Here is a 20,035-nt window from a genome sequence, read left to right as displayed (position 1 = left end):
TCAATGAGAACAGTCAACTATTCGGGTAAAGAATTGGTTTGGGAGATTAATCTATACCTCAGGTTATTACATTGCTAGCACGTTTGTTGTTGGCCAAAAAGGCATGTCATCTAAGCATACAAATTAACTATCAACTTGGCTTAGTTTTCACCTGAAATAAGAAGTGAGCTACCGATGCTGAAAACTTGAAAAGTGCTGTAGCTAACCTTTGAAAAATTGAATAAAGCAATAGTTACTGATGCTGAAAAGCTGCAAACAAAATGTTTTTCAGTGTGCCTGGACAATTCCATTATTTTATTATATTTGGCACGGTCATGATAACTTCCGAATGAATTTTTTTGTTTTGGCTGTATCTTTGTAAAGTTGTACATTTATTTTACCCATTGAAAAAATTTGGACTATGTGCCATATTGCTGATGATACTCGACAGGGGGCTTAGACAGATGAAAAGCCATTTGTCAGATCATAATTATATCTGTCCACAATGACCCACATAGATCCTCACTGTAATTGTTTCTGAAGTGGTGCTGGAATTTTTCCTGCTGTGTATTTAGCTGATAGTTTTGGAGCTGAAACTAATTTTTACTAATTTGAAACAGAGTCCTTCATACTATTTTAATACTCTAATTTTAACCTAACATTTCTAATTTACCTTTACCATACACTTCCATGCCATCTTTTATATTTCTGTAAGACTGTCTCTGTTGCCCTACTTTTCAGACTGATAGGTGCAAGCGTTTCAGTCTTTCATCACAACTCCTATCCCTCGTATTGGAATCCACCTTAAGGTTCTTTTCTCTACTTCAATTAAATATCATTTTTCTTGAGTTCAATACAAGATAGAATGTAGAATGCCTCTTTCGGCATTAAAATTTTATCGACTGTTTCAGAAACTTTGTTGAACTCATTATGTAATTTCTGAGCTTACTCCTTTGAACTTAACTCCTGTCCTTTTGTGCAGAATTTCAAACATCTAAGTTTAAAGTGCCATTTATCATTACCTCAAATAAATTAATGAGGTTAGCCACACAGAATCAACCGCTTTTGAAAATCACTCGCGTTGTTGTTTCTTGTACCTTTCTAAAGAAAATAGTTGATTTTACACTTGATAATTATTTTACACATTGCTGAAATTAAGACTGCTGGTGTGTAGTTGCCTACTTTGTCACTCTTTGAATATAAAAACCTACTTACCCTGTTTCTTCCTAATTTCCATTTTATTCCTCTGTAATCATTATCAATGCCCTCTAACTGTTTTTACAAGTGTTTCTGACCATGTGGGGATTTACATTTGTGAATTTGGTGTCAAAATGCTACTATTGAACAGCTGATGCACAATTTGATTAGCTCCTGTGTCTCTAGTGAGATTGTCTAAAGTGAATAGTCTAGTAAAACAGCAGGAGTTGGTTCAGAGTTGAAAAAAACACATCATCTCAACCCGTGATATCTGCTTTCTTTGAAAATTTATAGTGGGTGGAGACAAAAAACACTGCAGTATTAGGATCTAGAACCTCATGAGAAGAGAGGCTTCATTAAGCCAATTATTAGGGAAATTTGATTTTCTTTCCACTGTAAATCACTGATAACTGCCTGGATGTTATGGTAAATTGTCTTTTTTTCTATGCTGAATTTTATTAATAAGAGACAAGTTATTTTTGGAACAATTGAAGGAATACATATGCGAAATTAGCTGTCTTAAAATCAGGGCTGTCCAAAAACATGTAATTTTACATGTGCAATGTATCTTCTTTTTAAATTTAATTCACTAATCTGGGCGATTCAGCCCTGGACTTTGCTGCTTTGCCATGTGTACACCAATTTATTTCTGGGCTCCAATTAAATCTTGACATCACGTGACCTGCTGTCTGGGATCACTGCGTGTATCTAAGCAGTTCTTTTCGGATTCGGTTAAATGTAGTTAAGAGAAGGCTCGCCAACAACAATTTGCATAAATACGAGCATTTATTGAGTAGTAATAAAAGATGAGAAGAGAGAGGAAAAATTATGAAGTAAATAAAAAAGATTGGGAAAAAAAGTGAGAGGAAACAAAACAATAAGCCTCAAATCCTTCATCCCATTGGGCACCCTTCGACCAATGGCTAGTCTGGAGGCTGCGGTTGTCCCTGGCACTGTTGGCGATCCCAGACCAAGGTGAAATCCAGCGACTTTGTACAAAACACTCCCTCTTGTACAGTGTAACAAACAGCAAGGCTGAGAAAAACAAATTGGTTGTGCCGGCTTTGGCACATACAGGAGTGCTTACAGAACTCATTCAAGGGTATTCGACAGCTGCATGACATCAACAAGACTGGCCCTTCGGCCCAACCTGTACAATTCACTCCTAATGATATTTGACAGTGCATGTTACAATTGCAGAAGCAGATGCAAAGCAGCAACAGTCGCGCAAGAACGTAGAATCAGAGTATGTAACGCACACTAGAAAATTAAAACTACAATGAAAATAATTATCACCAATATGAATCAGACAATAATAGGGTGTAACTTCAAATTAAATGATTGTAGTGGTGTTTGGAGACTAAACTTAAATATATATCCCACCCTGATGTACGGCCAAGGCCATGGTGGAACCAGCAAGTCATGCCACCTGACTGAGGCAACCAGAATATCGTCTACGCTTTTTCTTCAGTTAATCTATTGACATAATCTGCTCTAGAATTCAGTATATTCCAAGTTCAGGTTCTTTAATTTGTGTTTTTTTAATCCTCCAGTTCCCTATCCACGGATCACTTCTCCCAATAATGGTAAAATAACATCATACATGGAATCAAAATTTCTTCAGCTCCCTTCGTCTGTATCTGTCTTGAGGATATTTCTTCTATATGTTTCTCTCCTTGTCACTTCAATGAATGATTGTATCATTGAGTGGTAACTACCTCCAAATGCTGGTACCCACTTTGAGCTACGATATACATGGAATCCAACAACACAGCTGTAATCTTCATCGGACTTTACCTTCAACTTATGCTTCCTGCCTTATATTTTACCTGGGGTTCCCTTAACACAGACTCCTACACCACCTGGGTCTTAGCTCTGCCTTCTTTCATATACGCCAACTGTCCGGACACGTTACAGTTTCACCTACAGGTGTAAACACTGGAGTACATGCATCATACAAACGCTCGAGATGGGGCATGTTTTTATTTCATTCAATGGGCCATTTCACTCAGTCCACTATTACTCCCCCAGAGTCCATATACTTTCATTTCTGTAACATTTTGACAGAATAGCCCATCATACTTTTTACTTCGCTTGTAATTCTTTTTACATTCCTTTCACTAATTCTACTTACATTGTTATAAAGTCAGTTTCTCTATGGATTTGGTGTGAGGTTTTTATCATTTTAAACTATGTTTTTATCGTTTAAACTATGTTTTTGTGTTCTTCTAAGCCACACTAATCTTTTTGTCAAGTAAGTGTACCTGTCTGAGACCCATTCTTCAGTGCATATTTTTCTACGGTCCCATGTTTGTTACCTCTGAGGTAACATTCATTTTTGCACATTTACATCAGTGCCCCAAGACCATATCATGCATTCTTGACTCCCACATGATCTTATCAAATTATCTATGAGGTTTTACGTATCTCTCCAGGTATGGTTCCAATGCTTCAGGCACTGGCTTGAATCACCAATTCAATCTTTCTTAGAAAGAAAAACAAGGACACAAACATTATCAAGAGAATGCTATCAGTTTGATACTCTCATCTAAACTTCCTTTTCAGAAAAATGCATTTTAACCTCAATTGCTGTCTCAACCTATTACTCTGTTTTGTTTTCTTCTGCCACTAGTCTCCACCCTTAATTACTTCATCTCATCCAGTTTTGCAACTTCACTATTACCACCATATCTAATTCCAGAGATCTGTAGAGGTTTGTAGTCCATGGAACATAATCTTGTAATATTTTAAAACGTAAGTCAAACATTTCGGTTTGATTCAGCCACAACATACTTTGTTCTTTCTCTAAGATGACCCACTTTTTTTTTTAAAGCTACTTGATAATTCATTCTGGATATTTGATGTATCTCTATGTAAATTTGTCTAAATTCAATATTCTGTTTACTCCCTTGAAGCCACAAACCATTTTTGTATGCATTGAAACCACTGAAACTCTGTGCATGCACTTTATCATTTCCAAGAATCCCTTTAAATTTTCGGTAACTATTCCATTTAAATGTTTTAGATTACCAGGGCATCTTTAATATAGATTTTGTCATGATATGCTTAAGTGTTATCAGGCTCGGTGGTTTCAGGATTCCTGACACTCATTACACTTAATATATCCACAGTACTTCCCCCAACACCAAAATTGTGTTTTTGCTACATTGCTTGATGGGTCGAGGGTGCCTCATCCATCAGTTTTGCGGCATTGAAATTCTGCAAAACGTGTTCAGCCTTCAGTGTCTCCAATTTCTAAAACAAAACAACCTCCATCTATTCCATGTCAAGTGGAATGGGTTAATTAGCATTATTCTACCTCAGATTCAAAAAGTGGTTGGGGTGTAAACTCTTGCATGTAATTACATGATCCATCTCTCTCCTCTTCTGAGGAAAATAAGTGAATATACTTTTAAGGAAGGAAAAGCCCACCACTTTGTTAAATTTGCCTTTCCTAAACTCCTCACCACAGGGAGTTGCATTTTCAACATTTCAATGTCCCTATCACATGGATGTTAACAACGAGTCAATCTTATCATCCAGAATTAAAGATACACTCATGTGTTAAAACAATATTTTGAAATTCCCTCTGGCCAGAAAATGAAATTCTAAGTATGCTAATTTCTGGAATTAAAATTTGCCCAAGTCCAAACACAACACTGAGCCAATTCCTGAAGATAATTTTTTTTTTACCAAGCTTTACAAACCAAATTTTTGAATCAACATTTCACAGATTTTTGCTTTACACAAACACTGATGATTTCATTAACCGTACATGTCCCACATTAATACAGGCAAACAGCACACTTTCAAATTGCCAGACATTCCCAAAATGCAAACTAAAACTTCAAATTGCCTCCAGACCTCAAGCTCCAGGGAACAAAAAGACACAAATTGTACAAGATAACACTTAGCAACCAACAAAGAAAGGTACATTCACACGAGCACAAAAAGCTAACACTTCTACAAGGTTCAGTACACTTGTACAGTGCAGAGACCTGGCTTCCAGTTCTCTTATTTCCCAGTTATAACCATTCACTATTCTTGCGGGTGTCCAAATTATATTAACATGTTAGCTACAGACCCAAACCCAGAGTCTGCTGCATTCAACCCTGGAATACGGAAGGTCTACGGAGCATCAGGTTGCTTTTTCCTTCTCTTAAACATGTTCTTGAATGCCATCCTCATCGTCAAAAATGTCTTGGCCCACAGAATGTATCCAAATGGTTGTTTTCGAATTTTGTTCAATGTAGTTAAGGGAAGGCTTAACAACAACAATTGCTTAAATATGAACATTTATTGAGTCATAATTAAAGATGATAAAAGAAAGCAAACATTTAACAAGGAAATATTAAAAATGAAACTTTGAGGAAAAGAACAATCAGTCTCTTCTGCCCATCAGGGACCCCTCAATCTATGGTTGGTCTGGAGGCTTAAATTGTTCCAGGCACCATTTGCGATCCTGGTCCAAGGTGAAGTGCAGTGACCTGCTATGAAACACTCTCTTATACACTAACACAGTAAGGCACAGAAAAACATGTCGATTATGCTGGCTTTGGTACATACAGGAATGTTCACAGGACTCATTCAAGGTCATGCAGCTGTCAAATATCACCTACAAGTTTAGCCCTTCAACCCATCCTATACATCTGGAGTGGCCTGAAACCCCTTGCCTACCTCTCTCCCCTATCCTGACCCATAGTGCCTAAACCCAAAGTTGGCAAAATCCAAAAGCCAATTTTTTTAAAAAAATCCAGTAGCAAGGCTTCTAGTTTTGAGGGACTATGCCTGTAATGCATTGTCAATTGTAGTACCACAAATGGTTATGTATTTTCCTTTTCAGAAATAAAGACACAAGTCGAGATGAGTTTATATTCTATTCAAAGCGGTTGATGAGACTACTGATAGAGTATACACTTTCATTCTTGCCTTTTCGGGTACGTACGTAAGTAACCTATACGTTTCTGAGAATATCACTGCATAGCGTTAGATAATTTATTCCACTGACTGTTTTTAACTCTTCACTGGAGCTAATTTGAATCACTTGGTACTGCTTTCTTCTCTCATCTTTAATGCTATCCCTTCTCACTAATCTAAGTCTCATTAGAGTTAAGAAAAAAGTCTTCTCAATTGTAACATCATTAATTTCAATGATATGTGATGTTTCCCAGTGCATCACATTAAAAGAATAACACAATAGAACACGAGGGGAAATGACAATATGTGCAGGGAACCAATAGCAAATAGGTTTTGAATGACATGGATGGAGGAAACTGGAAGGGAATTCTCGTAGTCAGGCTGTTGGTGATAGAAGAGTGGCAATAGTACATGGTAACATGAGAAAATCGGTGACAACGTAGCGTGGTATTTGAGGCTATAAGAGAGTTTCAAAATGAGGATGGAAACTTTGAAATTAACCCATTTAATGTAGCGATATGGCTGCAAACTCTGAAACAAAGCCAAAAGGTCTTTCGGATCTTGTTTTCCACTGACTGTTGCAAGTTAAAACAATGCGTTCTTGCTCCATTTTCGGTTATCTTTAAATACTTTCACTTTCTATAACTAATCCTTTACCTAACTCTTCAGTATCCATTGACCTTCCTGTTCTCTTGATGCCACATTTTAAAATTCTCATCCTTACTTTCATATCCCTCCATGGTCTCAAAACTCCCTAGTTCTGTCATCATCTCTGCTCCCGAAACCGCCTGAGATGCCTGCACTGCTCCTAAATGTAGCCTTTTGTGTGTTTCTAATGATAATTGTTTCAGAATTGGTGCCTGTGCCTTCTGTTGCATAGGCTCAAGCTGTGGAATCCTATCCAATAGATTTGTGTGGCCTTGCTAAATTTCATCCTCCTTTGGAGGCACTTCTAAAACCTACCACTTGGCTTGTTCACATGAATGAAAACTTATCCCAAGTTGTTCAATAATGCTCCTGTGGATTGTTTTGGGGCATTTCATTGATGTTAAAGGCACTAGCTTGATTTTAGAAAGAAACTGTAGGAATATTCTTCAACACATTTTTATTTTATCAGTTTTAAGGAACACTGAGTACAAAAGGAAAGAAGCAAGGTCATAACTTAGTCCCAACCTTTTGAGTTTTTTTTGTAAGTCATCTTTTATTTGGAAGTTTTTTTTATTAACTATAAGATCAACAAATGTGTCTTTGGAGAGCTCATTGAGTAATAACTTAGTAATTGTTGGCAAAATTTTATGTAAACATGGAACCCCATTTTGTAGTAACAGCATTTAATTAGACATTTTTGTTCCTTCATAAGATGTGTGTATTGCTGGATAAGCCATTTTTTATTGCCCATTCCTAATTGCTCTGGAGAAGTACCTGGGTTCGTCAGCTCAAAGTAATTTGCCTTTCAAAAGCAGCTGGTAATATGAACTGACGTGGCAGCAAGAGTAAAAGGCTACTTCGCACCCAGCTGAAGAGGGCAACCAACAGTTCATCTGCTTAAATAATGAGGTTAATCTTTTTTCTGGGGGGGGGGCGCGGTGGAGTGGGGTGTTCAAAATTTCAAGAGATGTGTATAGATTTCACTATCTTTTAATAATTGTGTCAGTGATATGAAAGTAGTGGTACAACTGTGTATACATTCTTCCTGATAATAACATTTGTTTATGTTTTATGGCAGACATGTGTTGTCCAGACACTGGAGGGAGAGAACTATGAAGGAAGAAGGTTTGCTGGAACAAGAGTAAGTATGATACTGCTAGCTGTTTTGTGTATACTGGCTTTTCTCACACACTGCCAATTTTCCATGGGCATCATGGTAACAATCAGCTGGAAACTGGGCCAATCTTAAACCATTTTTTTAGCCTATCTTAATAATAATTGATATGTTTTCCGGTTAGAAACCTCATGTGGATCCAGAATAAACATTTTATGTGTTTTAATTACCTCGATAATATAACCTTGATTCAAAGAGACAGATATGATTTTGCAAGTAACAAAAACCAAGAACTCTGCTGGAAATCTGAAACTTAAATTACCAGAGAAACTCAGCAGGTCTGGCACCATCTGTGGAGAGAAAACAGAGTTAACGTTTCAAGTTCAGTGTTTTGAAGAAGGGTCACTGGACACAAAATGTTGACTGTTTCTCTCCATAGATGGTGCCAGACCTGCTGGGTTTGTCCAGCAACTCCTGTTTGTGAATTTGTAAGTAGTTGTTTATTGATTAGTGAGAGATCTTGGCCCTTGTCCACAGATTGAATGGTCAGAGGTGGGAAAAATCCCAGTTCCTTGAGTGTCAATGCTCACACTTCTCATTTCCCATCCACCTTCAGGCTGGATTGGGAGTCAGGCCAGAGAACCTGGGAAGAATAGAACAGACAGACAGTTCCTAAGGTGGGCTGCGTGGAATGCCTGCCTGGTGACACCAGCACCGTTCAGAGCTTAAATGATAGTAAAAATGTTAAACATCCCTCCTGCTCTCAACCCCTCATGCGCCATGCAGCATTCATGACAAGCCATGCCATCCAGTACCCTGCACCCATCTGTGCCCCACATCCATGCCAATGTATATTCCTGTGATCACCAAATCATGGTCCCACAGCTGTGCCATCTCATGCTCATCTACCCATCTCCCATGCCACCTCCTCTCTTCTATTACAACAATCAACCATGGTCTTTATAACCTCTGTGCCAACTCATACCCTCCCCAAACTTCCCTTTGCCCTTCTGTCTCCATGACAACTCACTACTATCCACACCAGGAATGGTTCAGGAGGCAGAAAACAAAGTTATATATCTGTTAATGATTTCATTAATGAAAAAAAGGACAGTTCCAGGTGTGCCGGGGATCATCTGCGGTGCTATCAAGCAGCATTTGCTTAGCAATAACCTGCTCGCTGATGCTTACTTTGGGATCCAATAGGGTCACTCAGTTCATGACCACATTACAACCTTGGTTCAAAGAGCTGGAGAAAAGGGCTGAATGCTGGAAATGAGGTGGCAATGGCTGCCCTTGACATCCAGGCCACATTTGATTAAGTGTAGCATCATGGAGAACTAACAAAACTAGGGTTCATGAGAATCGGGGGGGAAACAGTCTGCTGGTTGGAGTCAGACCGAACAGGAAGGAAGAACTTTGAAGTTATTGGAGGTCAATCATCGTAGGCCCTGAGCATGACTGCAGGAGTTCCTCCAGTTAGTGTCCTAGATCCAAACATTTTTAACTGCTTTATCAATATCCTTCCCTCAATCATAATGTCAGAAGTGAGATGTTTGCTAATGATTGCACAATATTCAATGTTATTTGCCATTCCTCAGATACGGAATAAATCTGTGTTTATGTACAACAATACCTAGATAATATCCAGGCTTAGACTGATACATGGTAACTGATGCATGGCAGTGGCCATTTCAATCAAGGAAGAATATAACCATCTTTTGTTGAGGGTCTATGGCATTACAATTGCTGTATTCCCCCACTATCAACATCCTGAGGATTACCATTGACCAGAACCTGAACTGCACCAACCATATAAATCCTACAGCCACAAGAACAGGTCAGAACCTAAATGTTCTGTGGCAAATAACTCACCTTCTGTTTCCCCAGTGCCTATGCACAATCTACAAGGCATGAGCCAGGAATGTGAAGGAATACTAGGTGGGTGCAGCTTCAACAATGCTTAAACTTGACACCATCCACGACAAAGAAGTCTCTTTGGTTGGCACAACATTCACAACCTTCAGCATTCACTCCTTTCATCACAATGCAAAGTGACAGCAGTGTGTAGCATCTACAAGACTCACTGCAGTAACTCACCAAAGCTCCTCTGAAAACACCTTTCAAACCATTGACCTCTTCCAGCTGGAAGGACAAGGACAGCAAATAAATGACCACTACCTCAAAGCCGTATACCATCCTCACCTGGAACTATATAAAACATTTCTTTACTGTATCAAAATCTGTGAAACTCCCTTTCTAATTGCATTCTGGATGTACCTACACTCCAAAGACATCAGGAGTTCAAGAAGGCAGTACCACACCACCTTTTCAATGTAATTAGGGATGAACAATAATTATTATCCTAGCTAGTGATGTTTGCATCACGTGAACAAGCCTACCAAACAGAGCTTATGGATATATTACCGCACAAACAAGCCTATTTTTCAAAGGATACAAAAGGATACATTCCCTCTCCTCCAAAGGGTGCCTTAAACTTCCAAAAGGTAATTTGTCACCTCTAAAAGTATCCCAGACGAGATCCAGAGCTACCTTTTGCCTACAGAAGACAACTCCAGCTATCCCAAAGAAATGCGAACAGCCCTGTTCTTATCTGATCTAATTTCTACACTCTGGGTTTCATACTCCAGGGGCTCAAAAATTCAATTACATTGGAGGCAGCTTATCATTGAAATGGCCAACCGTTTTCAGGGGCTGCACAAATTCCAGGCAACTCCCAGTTCTCTCCCTATGAAGATGAAAGGTGCTACATTCGAGGGCAGGTGATCTGTGATTTTTGATGTCCAGCATTTTTGCAATGGCAGAGATGCTCCGTATTTTGGTGAAAACCTGGGTCCTTGTGTAAAATAAAATTTTGGTGGAAACACTTTGTTGCGGTTTGTGTGCGCAGAACTAGTTAAATACATGAGCCTATTGGTAAAATGGTGGAAATGTTGTTTTTAAACTTAATAGGAAGTGAATAAGTCTTTTATTTTCATGAATAAGTCTTTTATTGTTGTAACTTCTTTTTATGTTTAAAGATAACAGGCGTATCGATATTGAGGGCAGGGGAGACGATGGAGCCGGCCTTGCGAGCTGTCTGTAAAGATGTGACTGTTGGTAAAATCCTAATCCAGACTAACCATGCTACAGGAGAACCAGAGGTATAAACACTTTTTTAAAAAACACTGCACATTTGTGCTTGAACAATAAATAGTCTAGTTTACCGAAACATGTAGTATTGAATAAATCTATGCTATTAAATTCAGTATCTTCTTTGAATGTAAATCATTACTACAGGCCCTTGAAATTATTTTCTCCCATTTTTTCATAGCTTCATTATCTGAGACTGCCAACGGACATCAGTGAGGACCATGTCATTTTAATGGACTGTACAGTATCCACTGGAGCTGCAGCTTTGATGGCAATCAGGGTGTTGCTGGTAAGATTAAGCTTTGTATGAGATCGCTCTTTCAAATACATAACTTCCATGTATCATTGTTATTCATGTGTTAATTTGTGTATCCTGATAGCTAGCTATCTGTGAGTTAGTTTCTGGCGAAATATTACTACATATGATTACAGAGTACAACAGCAGACCTGAAGACCTAGTTTTATCTGGATCTAACAAGTCTATTGCCAATCTACACAAACTCCTTTAGCCTCATTTAAACATTGGGAGTTGGCTCCTGGAATATAACTCTTAAACTCCTATAGCCGTGCAAAAAACGTGATTGGGTTGATGGTTGTCTCAGTCAAGTGCCAACACCAACAGAGCCTTTGTGGAAATTAACAGGCTCCGCACATTGAAATATTTTCTCCTTTGTATCATTGTTTGAAGATTTAAACTTTTGAGCAAATGTGGTTTGCAAAGTCACATGGCACTACTCTGAATTCCAGTTGTGTGATAGGACAGAGCTGGAGCAATAAGATTTTGAGATTTCAAATTTAAACTTTGTGTCATTTTATGCCCACATCAACAAGTTTGGGCTCAAGCCACAATAGTTGAAGGGAAGGCAAAGTCACGATCTAGTTTAAGGCCTGGGTTTTTTTATAACACCGTTTATTACATTTTAAGATTAAATACTATAATACATGGCATTCAGAGATAGGCCAGGATCTAATCTTACAATTGCATTATTGAAAGACTATTCCTTAAACTCTACCACGTTCATGCTATTCAGTCAACACCAGAAGCTTCTCTGCATATATACGACATCCACAGTTAAATTTCATACTTCTCCCTCACTCTCAAGGTGTTTCTCTCGAATTCCCTTAACTCCACCCACAACTCTTTATATCCAGTGAGGGACAGTTCTGTGAGATGATCACATGGTTGCACCAAGGTCCTAAAGCCCTTCCATAACAAAACTACATAGCATAAAGCAAATAGACTTTTACTCAATGGAACTGGAAGAAATGTATAATTCACTCAAATTTAATTTTAAAAAGCACTGTACATTTTAACCTATTGTGCATGTTGTAGTTTTAAAACTACAAGGTTTTATTAAACTGATTTACACTTTGATTTTTGTTACTCCTCTATAGGATCATGATGTACAAGAGGATAAGATCTTTCTCATCTGTCTGCTGATGGCAGAGATGGGGGTGCACTCTGTGGCATATGCCTTTCCACAAGTAAAAATTATCACCACTGCTGTGGATAAAGAGGTCGACAATTTGTTCCACATTATCCCTGGCATAGGCAAGTATATTCCATGTATATTCAATATTTCGAGGCCCAAGACATGGGCTGGAATATTCCTACTTTCAGAAAATAGGAGCAATTGAGGGAGGAGCCTGCAGCCTACTTAAGAAAACCAACTTGATTCCCCAGAAATCAGGCAGCTGCTTATCTGCTGGAGAGCTTTCTGCTCCAATTAGCAGAAAGGATTGCCCTCCTGGGGCTACTTGCCTCCGAACTCAGCAGCATCCTGGCAGTGGCTGTGACTGCTGCTATATCACCAACTATGGACTCTCAGAACAGTGTTAGTTACAGGTTGCTAGTGTAGGGGTTATGCTGAATGGGAAGCAAGGTAAGGCTTTGAACATCCATCCATTTGCCTTAGGTCCAGCCTCCAACCTTGTACAAATTAGTGCAGATTGTGGGGTCCATCCCCCTTTCCCAAACTGACAGTCTATCTTCTAACTGTTTACCTGTTGGTTAAGCAGACTGTCTCTCATCCTGGCTGGAGCTGCATCAATTTGAGCCCAAGCTGGATGAGCCACTTAAATAGTTGGTCATTGACCAATCTGGCACGAAGTCAAAGGGATCTCCAGGCATAACATTGCTGTTATCAAGGAGTGGAAACAACCAATCACTTTGAAATATCTCAAGTAGCAGACAGGCAGGATATTGTGTTGAATTTTTCACTTTTATTTAAAATTTAACAGAACAAAATAGATGATTGGGACATGCAGATCTGGCTTATAGAAACTGAAACATTGTACACTTTAAAACCAAATTTACTTTTACAACTAGAACTTTTCTTCTTAGCGTTGTAGAGCACAGAAGCAACTCCTTCAGTGCAACTTGTCCAGGATTCTAAAACTAAACTAGTTCCCATTTTCCGGCATTTGGCCCTTTATCCCTCAAGCCTTTCCCATTCATGTACTTGTCCAAATGTTGTTTAAAATGTTGTTATAACTGCACCTGCATCTACCACTTCCTCTGGCAGTCATTCCATATACCAACCACCCTCTGCATCAAAATGTTGCCCTCAGGCCTTTTTTATATCTTCCCCTTTCACCTTAAAATTATGCCCTCTTGTTCTAAATTCCACTATTCTGCGAAAAAGACCTTAGCTATTCACCCTATCCATGACTCTCATGATTTCATAAACCTGTATAACTCAAACACTCCAGTCTCAGTAACATTCTTGGAAATCATTTCTGCACCCTTTCCAGTTCAATGATAATCTTTCAAAAGCAGGGCAACCAGACCGGAACACAATATCCCAGAAGTTGCCTCACCGATATCCTGTACAGCTGCAAAATAACATCCCAATTTCTATACTAAATGCATTGACCAATAAAGGCAAGTATACTAAATGCCTTCTTCACAACCCTGTCTACTTGTGATGCCACTTTTAAGGATCAATATACATTAATTCCTAGGTGTCTCTGTTCAACAATAATTGCCAGTGCCCTATCATTAACTGTGCATGTCCTGCCTTTGTGTCTTACCAAAATGCAACACCTTGCATTTATCCAAACTAAACTCCATCTGTCACTCCTTAGTCCATTGACCCAGCTGATCAAGATCCCATTGTAATCTTAGATAACCTTCTTCACTGTCTACTATACCACCAATTTTTGAGTCATCTGCAAACTTACTAACAATGCGTCCTATGTTCTCATCCAAATTGTATTTATAAATGACAAACAACAGTGGACCCTGCACCAATCTCTGCGGAACACAGCTGATCACAGGCCTTCAATCCAAAAACCAACCCTTTGACCCACTGTCTGTCTCCTACCATCAAGCCAATTTTGTATCCAATTGGTTAGCTCTCCTTGGATCTCATGTGATTTAACCTTACTAACCAGCCTACCACATGGAACCTTAAAGGCCTTGCTAAAGTCTGTGTAGACAACGTCTAACCCTCTGCCCTTACCTACCTTCCTGATCATATGGAAATATTTGGCGTTCTACAAAAATGACATTGTTTTTCAGGAATAGTGAGGCTGTTCAGTAATTATGAACTTAGTGCACCATTAAAAGCTCAGTTACAATTTATTCAATAAGTTATAACTTCTTGAACTGAGGGTAATCACATAAAATAGCAAGTTATCATCAGTTCAGAGATTTCTATCTGTTTGGAGTCTGAGCATACTTGACCAATACACCTTATTTCAAACCGTTGAATCACTCACAGAACATCTGGATTTGTGTTTCGCCAGGTATGTGACGGTGCTAGAGGTTACTGTTAAAACATTAAATACTGAGAATTTCACTGTCATTAGTACCATGATATCTGGGCCCATGCTAACAGGTATTCCCCTTTGATTTCAGACGGATTGTTTTGGTATTTTGTTGTTTCTAATTGTGTTTCTAAAATTCCCCGATGTGTTAATGTAACGCAAGTTATATCTTATAGATTAAAATAATATTAGTTCGCCAATAAAAATGTTTTATAGAGTCAGAGTTATATAGCACGGAAACAGATCCTTTGATGCAACTCATCCATGCCAACCAGATATCATAGAACATAGAACATTACAGCACAGTACAGGCCCTTCGGCCCTCGATGTGCCAACCTGTCATACCAATCTGAAGCCCATCTAACCTACACTATTCGATGTATGTCCATGTGCTTGTCTAGTGATGACTTAAATGTACTTGAAGCTGGCGAATCTACTACCATTGCAGGCAAGGCGTTCCATTCCCTTACTACTGAGTAAAGAAACTACCTCTGACATCTGTCCTATATCTTTCACCCTTCAATTTAAAGCTATGTCCCCTCGTGCTCGCCGTCACTATCCTAGGAAAAAGGCTCTCCCTATCCACCCTATCTAACCCTCTGATATCCTAAACTGATCAAGTCCCATTTGGCAGCATTTGGCCCATATCCCTCTTAACTGTTCCTAAACATATACCCATCCAGATGCTTTTTAAATATTGTAATTGTACCAGCCTCCAACACCTCCTATAGCAGCTCATTCCATTCATGCTCAACTCTCTGCATGAAAAGGTTTCCCTTTTAAATCTTTCCCCTCTCACTTTAACCCTATTCCCTCTAGCTTTGGTTTCTTCTACCCTGGGGAAAAAGACCTTGGCTATTCACCATATCCATGCCACTCATGATTTTATAAACCTCTATAAGGTCATCCCTCTGCCTTCTATGCTCCAGGGAAAATAACCCCAACCTAATTAACCTCTCCCTAAATCTCAAAACCCCCAATCCCAGCAACATCCTTATAAATCTTTTCTGAACTCTTTCAAGTTTAGGAACCTCTTTCCTGTAGCATGGAGACCAGAATTGAATGCAGTGGTCTAGAAGTGGCCTCACCGATGATCTGTACAGCAGCTACATGATGCCCTAACTCCTATACTTAATGTACTACCTCCTAGATACCTCTCCCTGACTTGTTCATAGTGGCACTTACAGCACTTTGAAAAAGAGTGGTGGGGGAAACAGGGGCTAGATGTGAGATCAGGGGTTGTGTCTACACCCCCCCCAACCCCAGTCTGCCAGGTCATCGTCATCTTGGTCCAGAAGGAGGTGACTGAGGGGGCTTTTTACTGTGTTTCAACGGGGTTGGCCTATCAGGCCTTCTGGATGGTGGGTGACGTGCAGTGACACCAGTATAAGGGAGGAATTGTACTGCCTCTAAAGTCACCAAAGCAACACCTGTGGCACTGGCATGCTCTTCACCCACTCCCAGAGGGTGACGCATGGAGCTCTGCATGCAGTGGCCTCTGCTAGATATCACTGTTGTCACAACCTCCAGTGGGATAGATGATGCATCTTTCCGCAGGTCAAGACTATATACAAAAACTTCTTATAGCAGACATAAACTTAAGGGCAGTGTAAAGAACGGGTTGCGGAAAGAATTTCTGCCTTTTGATACGGGTTTCTAATCTGTTGACTCTTCTTTTTGGTGATGATCTTAACTGAAACTTTTCATTATCATCTCATCAACATGAGTGGCATGGTGGCTCAGCGGTTAGCACTGCTGCCTTACAGTGCCAGGTAACTGAACTCAGTTCTAGCCTTGGGTAACTCTCTGTGTGGAGTTTGTACATTCTGCCCATGAGTTTCTGCCAGGCACTCCGGTTTCCTCCTATAGTCCAAAGATGTACAATTTAAGTGGATTGGCTATGCTAAATTACCCTGTTGCGTTTAGGGATGTGCGGATCAGGAGAATTAATTGTGGTAAATGCAGGGATAGTGCGGTGGGGGGTTGGAGGAGTCTGGGATACTCTTCGAAGTGTCAGTGTAAATTTGATGGGCCAAATAGCCTCTATCGGCACTGTAAGGAATGTGTGAACTACAGGTATTTCTGCTATAATGTGTTTCTTTAACGTGAGTTGATTAATATTGGGTGCTGTTTGGATAATGCAAACTTTCTGCTGTACCAGTATGGGGATTTTTCTATAGGGCGTAAGGTCACATAAGAATGCACCTATCACTTTACATGAGAAATACCTATAGTTTTTTTTAAAAGAAATAATCATTACACTTATCTAATCCTAACCATTCAAGATCTTGAGGATTCTCCCAGGATATCCTCTAAGCCATATTGGCTCCCATGGGAAAAAAAACACAATTTCTCAAAGCTTTTCCTTACATACTGCACCTTTCCCATTGCTTCTAATATACTGCCTATGATGGCACTCCCATTTCTTATCTAGATATTTGGAGTCACCACTGAAGTGAGAACACAAACAAAATGTTCACAATTATGACGGGCACATTTGTATTCAGCGTATCTTTCAGTTAATGTTCATTGTTGTGTGAAGAGTCTCTATTGGAAATGATGGGGTATATTTTTTTCCTCCTTTCAGGCAATTTTGGAGATCGTTACTTTGGAACTGATGCCCCTACAGACTGATGTAAAAAGATGATGACCATACAGTTTTATGATGCGCATTTTTAATTCTGCACTGACAGATGTTACAGACTTTCAAAGATCACGGGGTGAATTAATGAGCTTCACGCAAAGCATCAGATGCAGTGGGCACCTTAATCTTAATTTGCAGCATGCATTCTTTAATCATAATGGACAAAACGTAACATGGATCTGAAATTGGACAAGAAAATCTCAGCCTTGCATATAGCAGGGCTAACTCATGAAATTCACTTTGATATCTCCTTTCTTTAAGGTAACTCTTATTAGCTCATTTCTCAAGTACAACAGATTGGTAGGTGTGGCTCTGTTAGGTGACAGTATCCCACAGATAACGTATATGCAAAAGAAAAATGTTTTCTTTAGGGGAGTGACTACATATTTGTGCCTATTGAGAAATGAAGAAAAAAATTAGAATGCTGGAAAGTTCATACTTTTTATTGTTAGACTTTTAATAATCCAAACTGTACTCAATTAAAGATAATTGATTGTAAGATTGCACCCAAATATTTAAGCTCTGTACAGTATTTTATAATTGTTTAAAATCTTAATCCAGGTCCATAACATAGAAAATGTCCTCATGCATTGGTTCTCCTTGTCATTAATTTATGTTGTGATATCATAACTAAGTGCTTTTAATCTGTCCTTTTTATCATGAAATTAACGCTAACATGATTTCTACATTACACTTGTTCATGAGCACTTTAGAAAAAGTTAATTTGTGCAATTTGTCATTCCAATGAAGCAAATTAATGAATTTAAATACATTGCAAACCAATTACCACCTGAAATATTAATTTAAAATAGTATGTTGACTCTGATCAAGGTCTTGTGTGACATTTGTATGTAACTGTGCTATTAGTATTCTGAAATCATTGCTGTTAAAGAATATTGCCATTATGATCTGGAAATATTCTATTTTAAAATAAAACCTTTATATTTTGATCAATATGAATCAAAATGATGAATTCCTCATGGTCTGGAACTCTGATCAAAGCTGTGGAGACTGTGACCTAGCTGGGTTATAGGCTGATGGGTCTGGGTGTGATGCTCTGAGAGTCCATGTGGACTTGTTGGGCCAAAGGGCCTGTTGCCACACTGTAGGGATTCTAAGTCTAAGTCTAAGCTATCCTGTGCATATTGAGAGCACAGAATTAGAACACTGTACATCACAAACTTCTTAATTTTCTAATTGAATTACTGTTTGGAAAATCACTAATTTCTCATTATGATTTTTTTAAATGCTATTCCAAGGAGCTAAAATGGAAAATCCAGGGGATGAAGTTGCTTCACCTTAGTGAGGAATGGAAATGAAAATGATAAATGTGCTTCTATCACAACAACCATTTAAAATTAGAAAGTGTCTCCATGTGAAAAAAGTAGTGTGTAAAACAATAATGTAGAATATATGTCTTAACGTTGAGACAGGGAGATTGTAAAAGGAAAACTATTTCCTAAATTTTTTTAGTGATAATGGGAACTGCAGATGCTGGAGAATCCAAGATAATGAAATGTGAGGCTGGATGAACACAGCAGGCCCAGCAGCATCTCAGGAGCACAAAAGCTGACGTTTCGGGCCTAGACCCTTCATCATAGCTAAATTTTTTTGTCTTCTCTGCTGTTGTCTAAATTGTAGAGTCACAGAATTGTTGTGGTATTGAAGGAGACTATTCAGCCTGTTTGTACCTGTACTGGCTCTTCAAATGGGCATCATTATCTAGTGCTAATCTGCTGCTTTTCTCTGCCCTATACTCCTGGATACTATTTCTATCCAAATAGTCACTCAGTGCCTCATTTGAACCTGCCTCCCCCATATTTTCAAGCAATGCATCTCATGCCTTAACTGGCAGCTGTGTGAAAAAGTTGTTTTTGCATCACCCGTTTCTTTTGCACACCACTTTAAATCTGTGCCGTCTCATTCTTGTTACTTTTGTCAGCAGGAACAGCATCTTTGTATTTACCCGATTCAGGCGACTTATGATTTTGAAAACCCCTGTCAAACCTCCTCTCAGCCTCCTTCCAAGGAGACCAGTTCCAACTTCCCCAATCTGTCCTCATAACTGAAATTTCTCTTCTCTGGAACCACTCGGACAAACAAAAGACTGAGCAAGACTCAAGCTCTTTTTCTTTTCTACCAGCACGTTACCATGTACCAGCCAATGGGAGGGTAACTTTGAGAGGGCATTACTTATTTGCTGAAATAACAAAACATCACAGACATTTGTTTCCATGTTGAAGTGCCTATGTTCAGGGGTATATATAATCTGCAGCGAGAGAGCACAAGTTATTAGCACAGAGAGTGTATATTATCACCAGGTTGTACAGGTTACTGCTTCAAATTTTTTAAATGCAACATTTTTATGAAACCAATTCTCAGTTTTCTTTTGACTACCATGTCTGCCACATTTATACTGGACTGTATGCAGTGTTACTTATCTTGGAATTGTTTGCATTCAACATTACAGCAAAGTCTAATGTTATGGTTCTAGGGTATTGATTAAACTATTATAAAGCTGTTGAGTCAAGCACTAATCTGTTATTAAATGATTGTCACAACATAACCACTGAAACAGCCCATTTAAAATAAGCCATAAAGGTTGAATTTGA

At 38.9% G+C, this 20,035-nt stretch overlaps 1 protein-coding gene across 4 annotated transcripts in view; it reads left to right on the top strand.

Moving 5' to 3' along the window:
• The window catches only part of LOC125461422 (uridine-cytidine kinase-like 1), a 120,783-nt gene extending 102,406 nt beyond the window's left edge, over positions 1 to 18,377 (top strand). For all 4 annotated transcript variants that reach the window (XM_048550177.2, XM_048550178.2, XM_048550180.1 and 1 more), the window contains exons 10-15: positions 6,020 to 6,113; positions 7,820 to 7,882; positions 10,897 to 11,019; positions 11,190 to 11,297; positions 12,404 to 12,560; positions 17,367 to 18,377. In XM_048550177.2, the coding sequence (XP_048406134.1) occupies positions 6,020 to 6,113; positions 7,820 to 7,882; positions 10,897 to 11,019; positions 11,190 to 11,297; positions 12,404 to 12,560; positions 17,367 to 17,413 (592 nt within the window). In that variant the 3' untranslated portion in view covers positions 17,414 to 18,377. The remainder of the gene's footprint in view (positions 1 to 6,019; positions 6,114 to 7,819; positions 7,883 to 10,896; positions 11,020 to 11,189; positions 11,298 to 12,403; positions 12,561 to 17,366) is intronic.
• Positions 18,378 to 20,035: the final 1,658 nt, after the last annotated feature.

The sequence above is a fragment of the Stegostoma tigrinum genome, chromosome 19, assembly GCF_030684315.1.
Source record: "Stegostoma tigrinum isolate sSteTig4 chromosome 19, sSteTig4.hap1, whole genome shotgun sequence".
NCBI lineage: Eukaryota > Metazoa > Chordata > Chondrichthyes > Orectolobiformes > Stegostomatidae > Stegostoma > Stegostoma tigrinum.
Note: the sequence above shows the minus strand (reverse complement) of the source record. Positions and strands in the feature narration are given on the sequence as shown.